The sequence below is a fragment of the Symphalangus syndactylus genome, chromosome 24 (genome assembly GCF_028878055.3).
Source record: "Symphalangus syndactylus isolate Jambi chromosome 24, NHGRI_mSymSyn1-v2.1_pri, whole genome shotgun sequence".
Taxonomy (NCBI): domain Eukaryota; kingdom Metazoa; phylum Chordata; class Mammalia; order Primates; family Hylobatidae; genus Symphalangus; species Symphalangus syndactylus.
In genome coordinates this window covers 21,985,035-22,004,988 of record NC_072446.2, presented here as the reverse complement: position 1 = coordinate 22,004,988, position 19,954 = coordinate 21,985,035, and the positions used below count along the sequence as shown (strand labels likewise).

General features: G+C 41.0%; 1 protein-coding gene across 3 annotated transcripts in view; it reads left to right on the top strand.

Annotated features, from left to right (window-relative positions):
- The window catches only part of PTPN1 (protein tyrosine phosphatase non-receptor type 1), a 73,244-nt gene that overhangs the window by 32,371 nt on the left and 20,919 nt on the right, over positions 1–19,954 (top strand). For all 3 annotated transcript variants that reach the window (XM_063633403.1, XM_055266786.2, XM_055266787.2), the window contains one exon: positions 17,541–17,631. In XM_063633403.1, the coding sequence (XP_063489473.1) occupies positions 17,541–17,631 (91 nt within the window). The remainder of the gene's footprint in view (positions 1–17,540; positions 17,632–19,954) is intronic.

The following is a 19,954-nucleotide window of genomic DNA, read 5'->3' as shown; positions in this document are numbered from 1 at the left end:
AATTGCAGAGGAAAGGGTCAATAGGTTGGAATACATAAAAATTAAAAACTACTTTTAAACTTTTTTTTTTTTTTTTTTTTTGAGACAGAGTCTCACTCTGTCACCCAGGCTGGAGTGCAATGGCGCAATCTCAGCTCACTACAACCTCCTGAATTCAAGCAATTCTCCTGCCTCAGCCTCCCGAGTAGCTGGGATTACAGGCATGGGCCACCACTCCTGGCTAATTTTTGTATTTTTAATAGAGACAGGGTTTCACCATGTTGTCCAGGCTGGTCTCAAACTCCTGACCTCGTGATCCGCCTGCTTCGGCCTCCCAAAGTGCTGGGATTACAGGCATGAGCCACCATGCCTGGACTAAATTGTTTCAGTATTAATTTTTTTTAAAACAAGATCTCACTGTTGCCCAGGCTGAAGTACAGTGGCCTGATCATGGCTAACTGCAGCCTTGACCTCTGGGCCTCAAGGGATCCTCCCACCTCAGCGTCCCGTGTAGCTGGGACCACAGACATGTACCACCACACCCAGCTACTTGTTTTATTTTTATTTTTGTAGAGATGAGGTTTCACCATGTTGCCCAGGCTGGTCTCGAACTCCTGGGCCCAAGCAATCCTCCTCCCTTGGCCTCCCAAAGTGCTGGTATTACAGGCGTAAGCCATTATACCCTGCCTGATTTTTTAAATGTGCAAACAGATAAGTTGGAAAAGTGATTTCCAACAAAGATAAAGAGTTGACGGTTTTAAAATATGTAAAGAGCTTATATGAACAAGAAAAACACTAACATTCCAAAAGATTAGAAGGCAAAGGACAGAAAGAAACAAATCACTATGTCTGGGAAGGGACATGAAGGAGCAGGTTCCCACTGGGCCAGTCGGGCTCAAACCCACTGGGGACGTCTGAGAGACTGCGAGGGCCATGCCTCCACATTGCCATACCTGAGAAGCAAGGAGCTGGGGTATTTATCTCTTTCACACTTTGGGAGGCTGAGGTGGGCGGATCACCTGAGGTCAGGAGTTGGAGACTAACCTGGCCAACACAGTGAAACCCCATCTCTACTAAAACTAGAAATAATTAGCTGGCTGTGGTGGCACACACCTGTAATCCCAGCTACTTGGAAGGCTAAGGCATGAGAATTGCTTGAGCCCAGGAGATAGAGGCTGCAGTGAGCATAAATTGCACCACTGCACTCCAGCCTGGGTGAGACTCTGTCTCAAAAAGTAATTATTTAATAAATAAAATAACATTAGATTGTTAGCAGAAGTAGCCACAGGTTTCTCCCACCTCTCTGCAAGTTGCTGAGTGTGATTCCCATCAAGAGGTACAAAGTCTTCCTTTACTTTTTATTTTATTTATATTGCCTATGTTGTCTAGGCTGGTCCCAAACTCCTGAACTCAAGTGATCCTTCTACCTCAGCCCCCTGAAGTATTGGGATTACAGGCGTCAGCCACTGCACCTGGCCCAGATACATTTTCTTGAGTAGGAATTTCGAGTCACCCTGAATATTGCATGACTTCATAGTGGGGAAGACAATAGGAAACCACAGGCCGTGGACTAAAATGGGTTTTGTTTCTTGTAACGTCATGACAAGGCATAAGCCATCTCGGCATAGTAAATAGTAAGCACTCACTGAACTGATGATTTTAAATCTTTGCTGTTTATTCAGCAACATCCTAAATTAGCGCTATGTTAGTGGAGTTGCATCTTCCTCATGGATTAGTCTGAAAAAGATGAGAAATCTGTGTGTAGACAGAGTTATCCTTAAACTGCTCATAATGTATGAGGCATGTGATTTTATGTGTACAGCCTGGTACCATTGTTCTTGGCACATTTCAGTGCCAGAACTCCTAATCTCCAGGAAGAAGCAAAAAGAAAGATGCAGGTGCAGCTAGAGGTTGTGGCCTTTGAACGATTCATTCTGCCTTAATAAGAGTGGTCTGGCTGAGCTCAGTGGCTCACACCTGTAATCCCAGCACTTTGGGAGGCCAAGGCAGGCAGATCACTTGAGCCTAGGAGTTCAAGACCAGCCCAGGCAACATAGCGAGACCCCCCCGCCCCACCGCCCCCATCTCTACAAAAAAAATAGAAACAATGAGCCAGGCATGATGGAACGTAGTGCGTGGTGCCTATAGTCTCAGCTACTCAGGAGGCTGAGGTGGGAGGATCACCTGAGCTCTGGAAGTCGAGGCTTCAGTGAGCCCTTATAGTGCCACTGCACTCCAGTCTAGGTGACAGAGTGAGACAGGTCCTGTATCGAAAAGAAAGAAGAAGAAGAAAAAAAAGTGATTAGCTCCCTTGTGTTTGGGACACTTGTTGGCAGCGGGGATGGTAGCATTTGTGAGGGTTGCATGTAACAGCGCCTAGCTCAGACATCTGTTTGACTGTCTTCCCCCCTGAAGCGCAGTTTCTGTGAGGGCAGGACTTTTGTCTTTCTTGTTAATCTTCATATGCTTAGTGCCTGCCACATAGTTGATGCTCAGTCGATATTTGGATGAATTGAAGGGATTGATGCATTGAATCTGAACCTTGCTTTCTTAATGCTATGGGGAGTTCTTCGGAAAGCCACACAGAGGAGCTTGGTTGCCTGCTTCCTCTCTTCCCCAGATTGTCTTTTTATTGTTGTGGCTTCACTGAAGCACTCTCACTTCAAAAAATTTTAGGCATTGGTCATATTTTGTTCTTTGTTCCTTCTTCATCCTTACCCCTCAGATGGTATGTAGAAAAGTACACTACATCTAGAAAGTACTTTATAAACTCATTTGGTTGATAATAATACATATGCCTTTTCCTTGGTTCTGGTAGCAGAATCTTGTGCCACTCTTGGAATACAAAAGAAATTCTTAACCAAAGCCAGTTTCATTTTGATGTTCTATTTTCCTCCCATTCACACGCCAAATTGTACACCAAAGTGTCATCCCAGTTTTGTGAGGATGGTTCTCCATACTTCAGGGTAGGAGTATCATGTGGGTTCCTGTGATACCTTTCTCCCTGGGACCATGGAGGGCAGAAGCTGGTGATTGATAGTCTGATTCCCAGTGAGGAAAGCTGTGAGCCTTCCACTTTCAGATGTCTGCCAACTACATATGTCCTTAGTCAACTGTACCACTGTCCTCCGGCAAACAGCCAGAAGCCCAGGGCCTGAAGTTCTTAAGCTGTCATTATGGAAAGCAGAAGGTAAACAAAACAGAAGTGAAAGTAGATTTAATTTTTTAGACTGTTCTCTTACAGGAATGGTTTTGTGGTTCTCAGCATTTAAAAAAAAAAAGTGGTTCCAATATGTTTTATTGACATCAATTACTGTAAGTCTGATTCATTTTCTGCCTATTGATTTCTACCCAAGGTGAAATTCATGACATTTAACAGAAAACATAAGTGATTTTTTAAAAGCAGACACTATTAAGGACTGTAAAAATAAGGTTTAAAGTCAGGGACACTTGAAAAAGCAATTTTTATACCTTTGGTAACCATTCTATTCTAATTCTTTGTATAAATAATACAAACAAAGGCTCCAGAAGCTTACTATAATGAAGTTGGTGTGCTGTTTCTAAATTTTGGTTTAAGGCCCAAATTCATTTTATCTGCATTAACTTTTTTTTTCTTGAGAAAGAGTCTCGCTCTGTCACCCAGGCTAGAGTGCAATGGTGTGATCTCGGCTCACTGCAACCTCCGCTTCCCAGGTTCAAGTGATTCTCCTGCCTCAGCCTCCTGAGTAGCTGGGATTATAGGTGTGCGCCACCACGCCTGGCTAATTTTTGTATTTTTAGTAGAGACAGGGTTTCACTATGTTGGTCAGGCTGGTCTCAAACACCTGACCTTGTGATCCGCCTGCCTTGGCCTCCCAAAGTGCCGGGATTACAGGCATGAGCCACCGCACCCGGCCACATTAAAATTTTTCAGTGGTAGACCACCATGTCAATATGTTGCTTTCACTGACAACAGTATTTTCTTAAAGATAGGATGCCCCGTTTCTAGATGAATCTCATTCTAGCTGGAAAATAATTTTTCAGTTCTGAAACTACATCAGGCCTCAGGGAATCAAAAATAGCTATTAGCCACACATATATAAAGTGGCTTTGCTTTATAAATGATTTAGGGTCACCATCAATGACAATGGTCCCTTTTTATTGTATTTTTAAGAGTTTCTTAAATGGCTGCATAACCATAGAGTTTTAAAAAATTAAGTAAATGACCATGTTAATGCTCTATTAAGCTTCCAAACAGTATTGTAATTTACTTTGAAGATTTTTTTTATTCTGAACATCCTGCGGCTTGACCCTTTGCCTCCGTGTCTCAGTGCTGCTTATTTTGAGGTGTGGACTGGAGTCCGTCTATCCCCCTTGTCTCTAAACTGCTCCGTTTTGTGTTTTGTAATTCTTCATGCTGCATCCTGGGCACATTTCTCTGTAGTAGCTTTCAATTTGCTCATGCTTTGACTGGGCTTAATCTAGCGTTTATCCTATCTCTTAAGGTTTTTAAAAAAATTTTCATGATTATTCATTTTATTTCCAGGATTTCTCATTTCTTCAGTCACATCTCCTTGTTCTGGTTTTACTTTTTCCTGTTTTTATTCATAACATCTTTTTTATACATGATTCCTTCATGTATTTCTAATCTTAAGTATATTTAATTGCTTATTTGATTCTTTTTTTTTTTTTTTTTTTTATTGAGACAGGGTCTTACTCTGCCACCAGGCTGGAGTGCAGTGACATAGTCATAGCTCACTGCAGCCTCAACTACTTGGACTCAAGAGACCTTCCCACCTCAGCCTCCCAGGTAGCTAGGAATATAGGTGTGAGAGCCGCCACACCCAGCTAATTTGTCTTACTGTGTTGCCCAGGCTGGTCTTGAATTCCTGGGCTCATGTGATCTGCCCTTCTTGGCCTCCTGAAGTGCTGAGATTATAGGTGTGAACCACTGCACCTGGCCAAATATGTTTGTTTATTTATTTATTTATTTTAATTTGAGAGGGAGTCTCGCTCTGTCGTGTCCAGGCTGTAGTGCAGTGGCACAATCTCAGCTCACTGCAACCTCTGCCTCCTGGGTTCATGCGATTCTCTTGCCTCAGCCTCCTGAGTACCTGGGGTTACAGGCGCGTGCCACCACGCCTAGCTAATTTTTGTGTTTTTAGTACAGGTGGGGTTTTACCCTGTTGGCCAGGCGGGTCTTGAACTCGTGACCTCAAGTGATCCGCCTGCCTTGGCCTCCCAAAGTGCTGGGATTACAGGCATGAGCCACCACCCCTGGCCCAAGTATGTTTATTTTTAAAGTCCCCAACAAGCTATACAGTAAATTGCATATGGAATGGATTTTTGTTCTAGTTGATTTGTTGGTTATCATTTGTAGAACTAACTAGTTATCTTCTGTGTTTGATACCTTGCTTCTAGGTCATTTTGAGTTGGGAGCCTTTTGTTGTGTTTTTATTCTCATGCTGTTTTTGAGCCTAGCTGTGCCTTTATGGTTTTCTCTAAATTTAATTGACCATTGTTTTATGTTTAGAGCAGTGGGTGTACATTAGAGTGTGAAAGCAGCCCCACCATCTCCACCAGAGGGTCTCCATGCCAGTTTCACCAAGCATTTTTCATACCCCTGTTCCTGCCCTTATCCCTTGATTTGTGGGGAGTTTGTAAAGCAGTTGATTGTTTTTTTCCATGTAGTTTTCCAAGTGCACATAATTGTTCTGTTAGTGACTTGTAGCTCCATTATCTATTAACCTTGCCCCAGACCACTGTACAAGCAGACCCAATGCTTCTCCAGCTGTGGCAGGGACAGTTACTTGGTATCCTGCTGCCTTTTCAATGCTGACCAGTTTTGCCCCTTCCTCCCCTCAACCCCTGTCTCTCATTCAACTATCACATAGGATTCTGGTTTGCTTTTTAGTATGTGTTCTTATTCAGTACATAGTCATTTTAAAATTTAAACCAAAACAGACTTGGCTCTGATTAGCTTAATTTTAAGCTTTTTCTTTATTATTAAACAGTGTAGTTTATCTTAGCATTTAATATTAAGGATATGATTTATTTCACATTGCTTATATGAATATACACATAAATATAAAAATATTTTCCTACGGTTTTTGTAGTAAATTATATTGTTTCATTAACTTTCATATATGAAGGATATAGCATTGCTTTTGACTTGGAAGACATTGAACCTCTGATGATTTGTATATTCCTCAGAGTATACTTTGTTACATAGAAATTTTCTCATTTATAATTAGATTTGTGATTAACAAAATTTGTTCAACATGCATTACTTTGAAGATCTGGTTTCTAAAATTTTATGCTAGCCACCCCACCCCCCTTCTATATATATCTCCCTATTCAGCGACTACTGCAAGAGTTCCAGGAAATGTACACTGTGTTCACTTACTGCATTTTAAATCATTGCCTTTACTATACTTCTGCATTTCCCTTCAATCTAGCTCTGTCTGTACATTTCTGAGAGCCAGTAGCTTCCCTGAAGAACCAGGTAACAACTCGAACAATCAAATTAGACAACCATTTGTAGAATGGAGGTTCCGGGAGAGCTTAGAAGATGTGATGGGTGCTAAGGGACTTTGCAGTTCCCTGAAGTTCCAGTGAGTAAAAGGTACCCTTGGAATTTTTTCTTCCTTCAGACTTTTAAAACAGAGATCACTTTCAAAAATTACTCTTTTGCTTTGAATCCATGTTTTAGTAACTATTTTGGCACTGTTTGGTCAGAAGGCTGTGTGGGTCAACTGCAAATAAATCAATAAATGTGATTTCAGTAACTTCCATTTTGTAACAAGTAATTGAGAAAATAGGATTGGATCAGATATTTGCTTATACACATTCCCTTTCAGGAGCACTTCTATTCTATAAAGAATGTTGCTGTAGTGTTAAGGACACTTCAAGCTTTGGGAACCTTTAGAAGTATCCATTGATTCAGTTAACAAAATTATGTTGAGTGCCTACTCTGGGCCTGGGCCTGTGTTAGGAGGGGACACTAAGATGAGAGTCCAAAGCACTTCTTCTCAGACTCCTGGCTGCTAATGGGTTGCTGCCTCTACTTCTTCACTTAGCAGATAGCTTTAAAATGAGTAATGCATTTTACCATGGAGCCCCGTAAGAGACATTCACCCAGTTGTGGACCGAGGAGAAGAGTGTTAAAGCAGATTGTGATGTTTCACTTGATGAAGTGCTTAATATAAACATGGAAATATTTCCGCAAGGATAAACTGGCTTTTATGCCTGTGTGTTTTCAGGAGAAATAGAAATCTCTAATCAAACATTGTCAGCTTTTCACCCAAGTTTGACTTTTTGCCCAGTTGAATTTGGGAAGTGTCTGAATAATGGATAATGAGCTTTCCTGAATAAATATAAAAATTAACTCCAGGCTCTAATTCATTCTGTTACCAGAGTTTTATAAGTATGTTACCCCTTTGTATTCATTGGGAGATCATCTGTTACCTTCTTAAATGAGTGGGGGAGGATGGGAAATGAGGAAGAGCTATAAAAACTATTCAGGTGTTTCTGCCCCTCCTTGCCCCTTTTAAAATCTCCAGCTCATCAGATGCTTTGTTTAAACTTGATCAAGTGTTTGTGAATCTTCCTAGCCTAGCTAAATCATAACTTTGGAAGGACTTGCTTTTTTCTCTCATGACAATGGTTTACCACAGAAATGATTCAGATCACTTTGGGTGCCTGATGCCTATGTAAAATGATACAGTGAAATGGAAACCGTTTACCTGTAAGCTTTGGGCACACCCAAGCCTGCTTCAGGAGCACGTGATCAGGCGTGCACTCTGGAGAGCCATACACATTTGACATCTATGATGTGTGGCGTTTTATTCTATCACATTTCTGAAATCTACGCTAAGAGCAAGGAGGCTCTTAAAAAACCACTGAGGTGTGGACTAGGGGAAGGAGGGATCTGTAAAGAATCTGTTTATTACCTGTTGATACTATTTCCCATTGGTAAAATTTCTAATTTAGTGTGATCCAGCCCTGAAATGCTGAGGCACACACTGAATGACTCCTGACATCTTTAGTGTTTTTGTTTAGGGGACTCTTCTGGGAATCTGTTTCATGGCAAGTTTATTATTCCCTTTTGGTTTGGCTCATCAGTTTACCCAGCAGTCATCTTGATCGGTTTTAGAGGCTTTTATTTTATTTTGTTTTCTCTGTGGAAATTTTACACATTCAGTAGATTAGAAGTAGTTATTTAATCTTTGGTTAGCATAATAAAAGATCTTCTAGGGACATTTTATGCTTGCAGTGGAAGGCTAGTTAAATGTGTTCATTAGTCATGAATCTGCTTTTTCTATAGCTGTTGGAAAGTTATCTCACCCATGATACAGTTGTAGAATACAGAAATCTTGTTTTGCTGTTATGGTACGGTAGTCTACTTGCTTTCTTCCAAACCACTAATGTTATAGTTACTTTTAATTGTGTAGGTCCTATCACAACTCAATTTTAAGACTCAAAGCCTGACATTTTATCTTACAAAATGAAATATAAAGACTTGTACTCAGAGTATGTGTGTGTTTTCCATATACCATTCTAAAGTAGAGAAAGATGAGGGATTCGCCAGAAACTGTGATTTCTAATAAATTATCCAGAAACTGACCTCTTCTGTTACTGTCACTGTGGTTTCAGCCACAGCATCCTTTGCTGCATTGTTACCTTAGCTTCCTGACTGTATCCTTCCTTACACCGCTGATCCCTGCAATCCCATCTGCTCGTAGCAGCCAGAAGGAATCCACTTACTGCTGTGATCAGAAATCCTCAGCCAGGTACAGTGGCTCATGCCTGTAATCTCAGCACTATGGGAGGCTGAGACTGGGAGAATTATTTGAGCCCAGGAGTTTGAGACCAGCCTCAAACTGGGTAATATAATGAGACCTCATCTCTAAAAAAAAAAAAAAAAATTTTTTTTTTTTAAACTAGCCAGGTATAGTGCTAATATACCTGTTCTGGGATCCAGCATGCTCTCCCTGACCTGCAGCTTCATCTCCACCACTTTGCCCCTCACTCCCACCACAATGGCTTTCTTCTCTTCCTCAGACGTGCCACACATCCTCCTACCTGGAATATTCCCCTCCAAACATTCTCATGGCTCACTCCCTCACCTTCATCAGATCTCTGTTCCAGTGTCACTTTTACTGGAAGGTCTTTTGTGACCATCCTACTTATTATAAAAAAAAATCTGCCCAACCTTCTCCTTTTATTTCCTCTACTTGATTTTTCAATTTAGTACTTATCAACTGACATATATTTTGTCTCTCTGTCTCTCATAGAAGGTAAATTCTATAAAGGAAGGAATTTTTATGTTTGGTTCTTTGCTGTAGCTCCATTATTCAAAACAGTGCCTGACACACAGTAGGCCCTTTATGTTTATTGAATGTTGACACTCTGATATCTAATTTTTGTCTAGTGACTAATACGAAAACTATAGAGTGATAATAAAAGCGTTACCTTAGTAGACTGGAAAGGGATGGGAGCCCTAGGATGAACTTTCTGCCTGGCGATCTTGCTGAGTTTAGGAGGCAGACTGGGGTTCAAAGGAGGCTGAAATGGCTAGGATTTGCAGAGCCAGGGTACTAAGGATGAGCAGGCTGTGACACAGAACTCCAGAAATCTGCAAAGGGATCACCTTGAGTCTGGCTGGATACAGTATACACTTTGTAGGGTGTCTCTTCATGAGTTTGGATAAAGAACAACTATTGGGGAATGGATAATTCCCAGCACTCATTCAAGCTTGCATCGGCCAGAGTGGAGAAAGACAGACCTCTGTAATACGTAGGATATTTGGTAGAAACATTCAACCGAAAACTGTCAGATATGCAAAAAGTAATAATAAGCAAACAATGTGATGCATAGCTAGAAGAAAAATCAGACATTAGAAACAAGCCCAGAAATGACAGATGATAAATTAGCAGATAAGGACATTAAAACAGCTATTATAAATAACTTAGTAGATTTAAAGAAAAACAACATAATGAGGATAATGGAAGAAAAAGAACCAAATACCATTTCTAAAGAAGAAAAATACAATATCTGAAATGAGAATTTAGCTGGATAGGATTAATATTTTAAGCACTACAGAAGAAAAAAACAGTGAGCATCTATATGAGAATATACCCAAGTGAAGTACAGAGAGGAAAAAAATGTGGATTGGGGGGTGCCTCAGTGACATATGGAACAATATTAAACAAGTCTGCCCCCAAAATACTTGAAGGAATAATGTTCAAGTTTTTTTCCAGGTTTAATGAAAACTATAAGCCTACAGATTTAAGCATTTCAACAAACCTTCAGCAAAATAAACAAAACCACAGTAGGCCTGGCACACTGTCTCATGCCTGCAATCCCAGCACTTTGGGAGCCTGAGTCAGGAGGATCGCTTGAGATCTGCTTGGGCAACATAGCCAGACCCTGTCTCTACAAAAAATAAAATGAAGTAAATTAGCTGGATGTGGATGTCCAAACCTGTAATTCTAGCTAGCCTAGAGGCTAAGAAGGGAGGATTGCCTGAGCCCAGTAGTTCAAGGCTGGAGTGAACTGGGACCGCATCACTGCACTCCAGCCTAGGCAACAGCAAGACCACATCTCTCTCTCTCTCAAAAGGCAGTGAAATAAAGACTTACTTGGGGAAAAAATAAAGGCAGAGAATTTGTTGCCAGCAGACTAGCATAAAACAAAAGGAAGTCCTTGAAACAGAAGAGAAATGATAAAAGATGGAAATTTGGATACATACAAAAGAATGAGGACTGCTAAAAGTGACATATATAGATAAATATGAAATATATTTTTATTTTAAAATTTAAAGCAAAAATAAAAATACATTATATTTATAACATATAGAAGTAAAAATGTATGATAATCGCATAAAGGATAAGTGGACAAATGCTGTTGTCATATTTTTGGTAAAATGCACTATTATTTGAAAGTAGACCGTCATGAATTCAATGCATATTGTAAACCAAATAGAACACTAAAAAATGAAAATAAAGAGATATGGCTAATGTGCCAATGGTGGAGATAAGATAGATGCAAAAAAAGAAAAGAAAAACATTCAGAAGAAGGCAGAGATAGAGGAAAAAAGGAACAAAGATCAAATGAGTCAAATAGAAAGCAACTAAACTAGCAATATGGCAGATTTAAATCTAGCTATGTCACTAGTTATATTAAATGTAAATGTTCTAAATACCTGAATTAAAGGATGAAGATTGTCAGATTAGATTGAAAAAGCATGACCCAACTACATGCTGTCTGTAAGAAATTAGAAAAAGAACAAATTAAATCCAAAGTAAGAAGAAGAAAGGAAATAGAGTAGAAGTTAGTGAAGTATAAAATAAAAAGCAAAGAAAATCAATTAAATGAAAAGCTGGTTCTTTGTAAAGATCAATAAAATTGATAAATTTCTAGCTAAACTGGCCAAGAAAAAAGAAAAGACATACAAATTAACAGTATCAGGAAGAAAAACAGAGACTTCAAAGGAGTATTATGCAAACTTTATGCTAGTAAATGCAGTAAGTTAGATGGTATGGAAAAAAATGTGAACAATACAAAGCAGACCGTGGTTGCCCTTGGTGGCAGTAGGGGGATGGGAGTGGAAGGTTGAATTGACTGGAACCAGAAGCACAAGTCAACTTTTTGGGGTGATGGAAATGTTTTGTATCTTGGTTGCATTGATAGTTAAATGGTTGTAGACATTGCTTAAAACTCACTGAACACTTAAGTGGGTATGTTTTATTATTTGTAAAATATACCTCAAAAGCAGTTTTAAAAATGTATTCAAGTACATACTTAAGATCTTTGCATTTTACTCTGAGTATACCTTAATTTTAAAATCTATTTTTTAAAAAGTATTACACAGATACCTTTTATTTTCCCAATGTCTTTATTAAATGATATCTCCACGTTTTCCTTCTTCCCTCTCTTTTTTTTTTTATTTCTCTGTCTCTCAGGCATGCACACACACACCAAAAAAAGTACATATGCATAATCCTTTTGGCTGAATAAAATCAGTTGCAACTGTTATTGACATTTTGGCCCTTATTTGCTCCGGGTAAATATTCGTTAGCTGAGTGGTTTATCTGTAAAAGATATTTCTTACATCTTCATCCAGTCACACCAGCTGGACTGATCAGATTGTTTTTCACTTCAAGGGCAGAATTTGTACTCACTGCTGAATGCTTTCAAATGATAAGTAGAACAACAAATTTAAGACTTAGATTTTTACTCTTTCAGGTTTTTTTTTTTTTTTTCTGTGCTGTATAGCGTTTCCCTGAAAGCTTAATCTCATCCGTAAGTGATGCAGTGGACGTGTTACTATCGGATTAATTTATTTACTCTTAGGTAGGTTTGTAATCTGTCATCATGCTGGTGTTTTTTTGTGTGGGTTTGTTTTTGGTTTTGAGACAGGGTCTCGTTCTGTTGCCCAGGCTGGAGAGGCTAGAGTGCAGTGATGTGTTTATGGGTCACTGTAGCTTCAATCTCCTGGGCTCAAGTGATCTTCCTGCCTAAATCCCTTGTGTAGATGGAAGCACAGGTGCATGCCACCACACCTGGCTAATTTTTTAAATTTATTGTAGAGATGAGGTATCATTTTTTTGCCCAAGGCTGATCTTGAACTCCTGGGCTCAAACAATCCTCCCACCTCGGCTCCCAAAGTGCTGGGATTACGGACGTGAGCCACCACTCGAGCTCCATCATTCTGTTATTAGTTGCTCTCTAGTATGAGTCAAAAACTCTTACCTGCCCTTTTATAGTTTTATAAATAAGCAGAATAGCAGAATGTGGACATTTTTAAAATCCAAATTGAATATGCACATGACTCAAGGAGTCAAATAGTACCATAATCGGTTTATGATAAAATCCAGTGGTTTGGCTGGGTGTGGTGGCTCACACTTGTAATCCCAGCACCTTGGGAGGCTGAGGCAGGTAGATCACCTGAAGTCAGGAGTTTGAGACCAGTCTGACCTACATGTTGAAACTCTGTCTCTACTAAAATACAAAATTAGCCGGGCATGGTTGTACATGCCTATAATCCCAGCTACTTGGGAGGCTGAGGCAGGAGAATCGCTTGAACCCAGGAGGCAGAGGTTGCAGTGAGCTGAGATCGCACTATTTCAGAACAATTATCCCAAGATCAGTGAGTGCTGTCCAGTAGACATATAATACAACCCACATACATGACTTTACATTTTCTTGTAGCCATAGTAAAAAAGGTCAAATGAAGCAGATGAAATTAATAGCCTGGGCAACAAGAGCAAAACCCCATCATTTAAAAAATAAAATAAAATGTGGTGGTTTGCTGTCCCCACCTCAGACCATTTCTCTGGTTTTTCTCATCGACCACCACTCCTAATCTTTGTTCTGCTGATTGATTACAGCTTGTATATATCTCCATATTTCTAAGTAAAATGTTTATCTTTTTTAAATTTATAAATTCTTTTTATTATTTTTCAGAGACAGGGTCTTAACTCTGTCGCCCAGGCTGGAGTACAGTGGCACCATCGTAGCTCATTGTAGCCTCGAACTCCTGGGCTCAAGCAGTCTTCTCGCCTCAGCCTCTCAGGTAGCTGAGACTACTACAGGCACATACCACCATGCCCAGCTCAAAATATTTATCTTTTGATACATTAATCGAAACCATTATTAAGGTGGAGGATTTAGTTTTCTTAAACAGCCATCCCCTTTCTTTTCCTCCCCTCTGCTTCACCGCCCCCATTTTCCCAATGTTTTACCTTTTGGTTAAATCAGTACTCATTGTTTACATTATTTGCCTCTGCACATAGTCACAGATAGTATTGTACTGTACTGTGTTTCTTTTTTAAACATTATTTTTGTTGTTAATAATTGACTTTTTAATTTTTTTCCTATTTTGTTTTTTAAAGAGGTGGGGTCTTACTATATTGCCCAGGCTAGAGTTCAGTGGCTCTTCGCGGGCACGATCCCACTGCTGATCAGTATAGGAATTTCCACCTGCTTCATTTCCAACCTGGACCAGTTCACCCCTTCTTAGGCAACCTGGTGGTCCCCCATTCCCGGGAGGTCAGCATATTGATACCAAACTTAGTGTGGACACCCGATCAGCATAACGCACGCAGCCCAGGACTCCTGGGCTCAAGCAGTCCTCCCACCTAAGCCTCCCGAGTAGCTGAGACTACAGACACTTGCCACCACACCAGGTTAATTTTTGTGTTTTTTGTAGAGGTGGGGTTTTGCCATGTTGTCCAGACTCATCTCAAACTTCTCAGCTCAAGTGAGCCTCCTGCCTCAGCTTCCCAAGTAGCTGGGATTATAGACGCATGCCACCACACCCCATGATAATTGCCTTTTTAAAAAAATTTGCATAGTTTTTCTTTGTAGCTTTTGCTAATCTTCCCACATCTTCTTATAGCCTTACAGAATGATTTTCCACAAGATCAGTGAGTGCTGTCCAGTAGACATATAATACAACCCACGTACATGATTTTACCTTTTTTTGTAGCCATAGTAAAAAAGGTCAAAAGAAGCAGATGAAATTAATAGTATCTTTTACTTAACCCAGTTTGTTCAAAATGTTATTTCAATAAATGATCAATATTTAAAATACTTGAGATATTTTGCTTTTATTTATTTCTTTTGTTACTAAGTCTTCAAAATCCAATGTGTATTTTACACGTACAGAACATCTCTTTTTAGACTGGCCACATGTGGCTCCGGGTTACTGTACTGGACAGAGCGGTTTCAGTTTCAAGTTTTTCCTTGGAGACATCCTACTTGAAATTTCCATTCTCCATCTGGGTGGTTGGTCTATAGACTTGCCACTCACAACTGCATCTTGAGACTTTCTTTGCTTTTCTTCTCTATTGGATATTCAGTTTCCTGGATATTCAGTTTCCTGGATTTCAGGTCTTCTCATTTTCCTCTAGTAGTTTTGTTAGGTCATGGTTGGTATGGCATGTTTGGGATAGCGTGTTCACACAGCTATCTCGTGAGTCATACTCCTCCAATCCAGCCTGCTCACTTCCTGTGTCTGTCATGTAGTTATCACCCTGCTATCTCTCCCTCCAGTTTTTGCAGAAATTTCCTTTGTCTTCACTCTTGGTCTTCCTCTCCCACCCCCCATGTATCCTATATCTTTCTCTTTCTTGGTTTATTTTATCACTCAGGTGGAAAAGATGCTCCAGTGGATCACTGGGAAAAGGGGAGCATGGATGATAAAGGTATTGAGACCTTACATGTCAGGGAATTTTTTTTTTTTTCTTTGAGATGGAATTTTGCACTTGCCCAGGTTGGAGTGCAGTGGCACTGTCTCGGCTCACTGCAACCTCCACCTCCTGGGTTCAAGTGATTCTCCTGCCCCAGCCTCCTGAGTAGCTGGGATTACAGGTACCCGCCACCACGCCCAGCTAATTTTTTCTATTTTTAATACAGACGGGGTTTCACTGTGTTGGCCAGGCTGGTCTTGAACTCCTACTTCAGGCGATCCACCCACCTAGGAATGTTTTTATTGTCCCTTCTCATTTCATGACTGTTGGGCTAGGTATAGAATTCCAGAATCATTGTTCTTAGAATCTCGAAGGCATTGCTTCATTGCTGGCCAGCTTTCAGTGTTCTTGCAAAGTCTGAAGCTGTGCTAATCACCTCATCCTTTGAAAGTGAACTGTTTTTTCTTCCCAGAAACTTACAGAACATTCTCTTTGTCCACAGAATTCTGGGATTGCAATTACTGTGCCTTAGAATGGGTCTGTTTTTATCATGAGGAAGAGTACTGGATGGGTCGGAGAGGTTTTCTTGAATTACTTTTTGATGTTTTCTTTCCTTGTATTTTTTTGTTTGCTAATTTTCTATTTTTTTTTTCTTGGTTTACTTTCTTGGGCAGGGGGATTTCTTCTACTTATATTTGATTCTTCAGTAGAGCTTGTCATTTTTGCTATCTTGTTTTTAAGTTTCATGAGACATCTTTTGTTTTATATAACATTCTGTTCTTAATACATAGATGCAAGATCTTTTCTTTCTGAGTATATTAATATATATTTTAAATCTTTCTATTCTCTGCAGTTTGTTTCCTCCAAGGGTTGTTTTTGTTTTTTTTTTTTTTCCTGTTATTGTTGTTATTGTTGTTTTTATGTTAGAGACTTTCCTGTTACATCTGGTCATCAGTGGTATCTGCACATGGTGGAGAGTAGGGGCTTATTGGAGTATGAGAGCCTTGAGCAGGTGTAAGGAGCCTGTCAACACTGTGCTGGCCTCAGGGCCTCTAGGGAGGCTGCCAGTTGTGCACTCTAAGGATATCTTTTGGTTGTGCCTTTTGTCTGGTCAGATTATCTAGAGATGCTCTGCCTCCTACCTGGAGAAGGATCTAGCTGCCAGCGGTGTGAATGTCTCTTGGGGAAAAGGACTCGAGTTCCTGGTGTTTGGCTTGTGCATGGCCGCTTACCCCATTTTTGGTGGAGCGCTCACACCTTCCACTGTGCCAACAGTCTTGCTGCAGTTCATAGACCTTCTGGTTTACATTTTTCCAGAAAGTATGTCTTTAGATTTCTGCAGAAGTCTGAGGAGCATGGAAGGAGCTTGGGGAATGAGATGGCAATCCAGGTCTTCCCAGATGGCTCTACCTTTATCCCCTGCAGGGAATCCCACTCCTCCTTCCTGACTGGGAGCACAGCCACAGCCTTGGGAGGAATCTGGAGTGGAAATCTCGGGCGGTCTGGCTTTCTTACTGTTCACTTGTAATTTTGCTTTCTCACAACTGCCAACCACTAATCAGCCTGATTTCCAGCTTCCAGAATTCTATTGCTGTTGTCTGCTCTCCTATTCCCACCGTAGGGGACAGGGCTGTCTTTTTTTTTTTTTTTAATTATGGTAAAATATACAAAACATAAAGTGTTCCATTTTAGCCATTTTTAGGTACACAGTTTAGTGGCAGTAAGTACATTCATGTTGTGTGTATTTGTTTTTTTAGTAATAAACAATATAAAATTTTTTTAGTAATAAAACAAATACAAATAAAAGATTGTTTAATGATTATCGTGGAATTTTAGGTGTGATCAGGAGCCATGGTGTAGTCTTCTGTTGAAACGGGGTGATAGGATTTGTTTACCACCTCCTAGGAAAGCAGTTGGATAGTTTGTTGGCATAAAAGTACATTTTATCTATTTTTAATAATCGTAGCTTTATAGAAATTGCAGTTGGAACTCCCAGGCCTGGCATTCAAGGCTCTCTGAGATCTGGGCTACCCACCCATGTCCTCCAGCCGTCTGTCGCACCTCCTACTGCCCACTCACTGTTCCTGGCATGAGATGTGATCTCCAGCCCCCATGCCTTTGCTGTGCGGGGTGTTCCAGAGTGAATTGTCCCTCCTGTCTGTCTCTCTGCCCTCTTCCTTGTCTTTCCGTCTTCCTGCCCCACACACTGCCTCCCACCCAAGGCCTGTGCTCATTCCTCCTTGGTTTTCCCCCATGGCCTGGTACATACCTCTGAATTATCACCTTGCGTTTCCCATATCGCCCAGCTCTCTTTGATGTCTGTTTCTTTGCTGAGTCTTCCTCAGTGCCTGACAGTCAGTTAAATGTCTTTATTCTTTTTTGTAGGATATCCGACACGAAGCCAGTGACTTCCCATGTAGAGTGGCCAAGCTTCCTAAGAACAAAAACCGAAATAGGTACAGAGACGTCAGTCCCTGTAAGTATCCACATGGCCGGTACCAGTCTTGCTCTTCCTTTGTTGCAGGCCCTTTTAGTCAAGACTCCTTTCGCCTTGGGGTTTAGTATAATAATAAATCAATGTAGCAGAGGTTTATGACTCGATTGTTTCCTATAGTAAAGGCATTAGAGACTTATAGTAATGGCTCATTTTTCCACCATTATAGAAGGGCTCAGGTTTCAGTTTCTGGAAAATTCATTGAAGTTCAAAGCACTTTTCTTAAGCTTTGACTGTTTTTGTGATGAATCATTTTCCTACCAGCTGAAGCAGAGTAGAGCAGGCATAATAAAACCTTTTCTGGATGACTCAGCAGCAGCATCATTAAGGCATGAGCACTGTGTTCCGCTGTAATGAAGCCCCGCACAGGCATTCAGGGGTGGGCACTGTTGTCCCCTCTGCTGAATATGAAAGGCAGCTCTGCCTGGAGTCCCCACCGCCTCCACTCCCGCCAACCTCGTCATTTTTCTCCCTCTTTCCTGCTGTTAGTTCTTCCTAGGACTGTCGGTGTGCCTGCTGGCCTGTGGCAGCCCTGTCCGCCTTCTGAGTGATTGGCTGTCAGTCTGCCGGTAGCTGAAAAGTAAATAACATGTTAGAATTTGCATGAAGTAAGGAAAACTGGAGTTGAATGCAGGACTTGAACTGCGCCATCTCCTCTAGGCCACAGAGGCCTTTTTGACCCCCTTCCAGGTCTTTAGACATTGTCAGGCAGTGAGGGGTCCTACCTGCCAATGTCTCCATGGTAGTATGCTCTGCCAGGGATGCAGAAGATTCTCCAGTCATTCCTCCAGTGGGCACTTCCTGCAGGTCCTGTGCCCATGGCTGGGAGTGGTGGCTGTCATTGTTCTCTGCCAGACGGGTTAGCAGTGCATCCTGACCTGACTTATGTGGCGCCCAGATTCCTGGAAGGGGTCTAAAAATGGACCTAGACTTGGTGTGGAACGTGTGCCTCTTGGCCTGCCACCATGGTTCCCTGCCTGGTCTTGTGTGTCAGCTCTGCCACTTAAGAGCTGAGTGGCTTTGGGCAAGTCCTTCTCTCTCATAGGAGTGTGTGAAGATGAAGCAACATAAGCCGCTTAGCCCAGCGCCCAGTACCTCATGCAGACATAAGTGCTCAATAAATGTTGTCTGTGGTGGGGACGGTTGTCACCAACATCTGAAGTGCGCTTATAGGTCATCAGGTGACATGATTGGCGCCAACACATGGTACTCTTGATTTAGCACGTCTCAGCTGAGGCACCTCATTGATATTTATTTAAAAACAAAAACGAAAAACCTTGGTGATTCTGCTGTGAAGTCCTGGCGAGAAACCTCCAGACTGCTGATCAGAACGCAACAGAACCATCACCGTTCACCTCTTTCACATGGTGCCAGGATACCCTGGGTCTCTAGCTTTTGCTGTAGTTGCTCTAATTAGGGAATAGTGTTGTCTTTAATATTCCTTTGCTACATTTTTTAACATTTCTTATCTAAATGGTTTTATGAATCAATTTTACAGAGAAAAAAACCAGTATTTAAAATATTCTTCCAGGGGCTGGTCCAAGTACAGTAGTGTTTACAACCATGTGATCACAACCAGTTACAGATTTCTTTGTTCCTTCTCCATCCCCACTGCTTTACTTTACTAGCCAAAAAAAAAAAAAAAAAATTATTTCTGGGAAACAATTCTGTAACTTTTTCACTCCCAATCTCACTCCTCTTATCCTCCTCCCCTCCTCCCCTACTCCTATCCTCCAGTAGAAACAGTCATTTGCTGTGAAGGTTATGGGGGAGAATGAATCAAGGTAGAAGGTCACCTGCTGCCCAGCTCACAGTGCTGCTGGTGATGACAGCAGTCCACAGTTACAGGCACTTGCTGAACGAGGGGCTCTGTATACACCTCAGCTCATTGACTCTTCCCACAACCCTCTTGTCACCTACCATTTAGCGAGTGAAAAAACCAAGGCTCTGAGGTGAGTTGTTTGCCCAGAGTCACCCAGTGCTGTTTGAACCCACTCACATAACCAACCAATACCATTACATAATTTTTGAGGTCTTTTATCTCTATGATCCACTTAAAAATTACCCAAGTATCTTTATTTGTACTAAGCCTCCATAATGAGAAACAGTGTTCCAGATGGTGGCTAGTTTTCAAAGACATCTCTCTTTGGAATCGTTCTTTAGAACAAAAAGCCCCAGACCACTTATCCCCATTCACTTCTCCTTTCCCCTTTGGACCTAGGGAGGAGGTACTATTTATGGGTGGTCACCTGAGTTTATTGTCCATTGTGCTGTGCCAGAAATAAAGGTCCCCACCTGCTCTTAT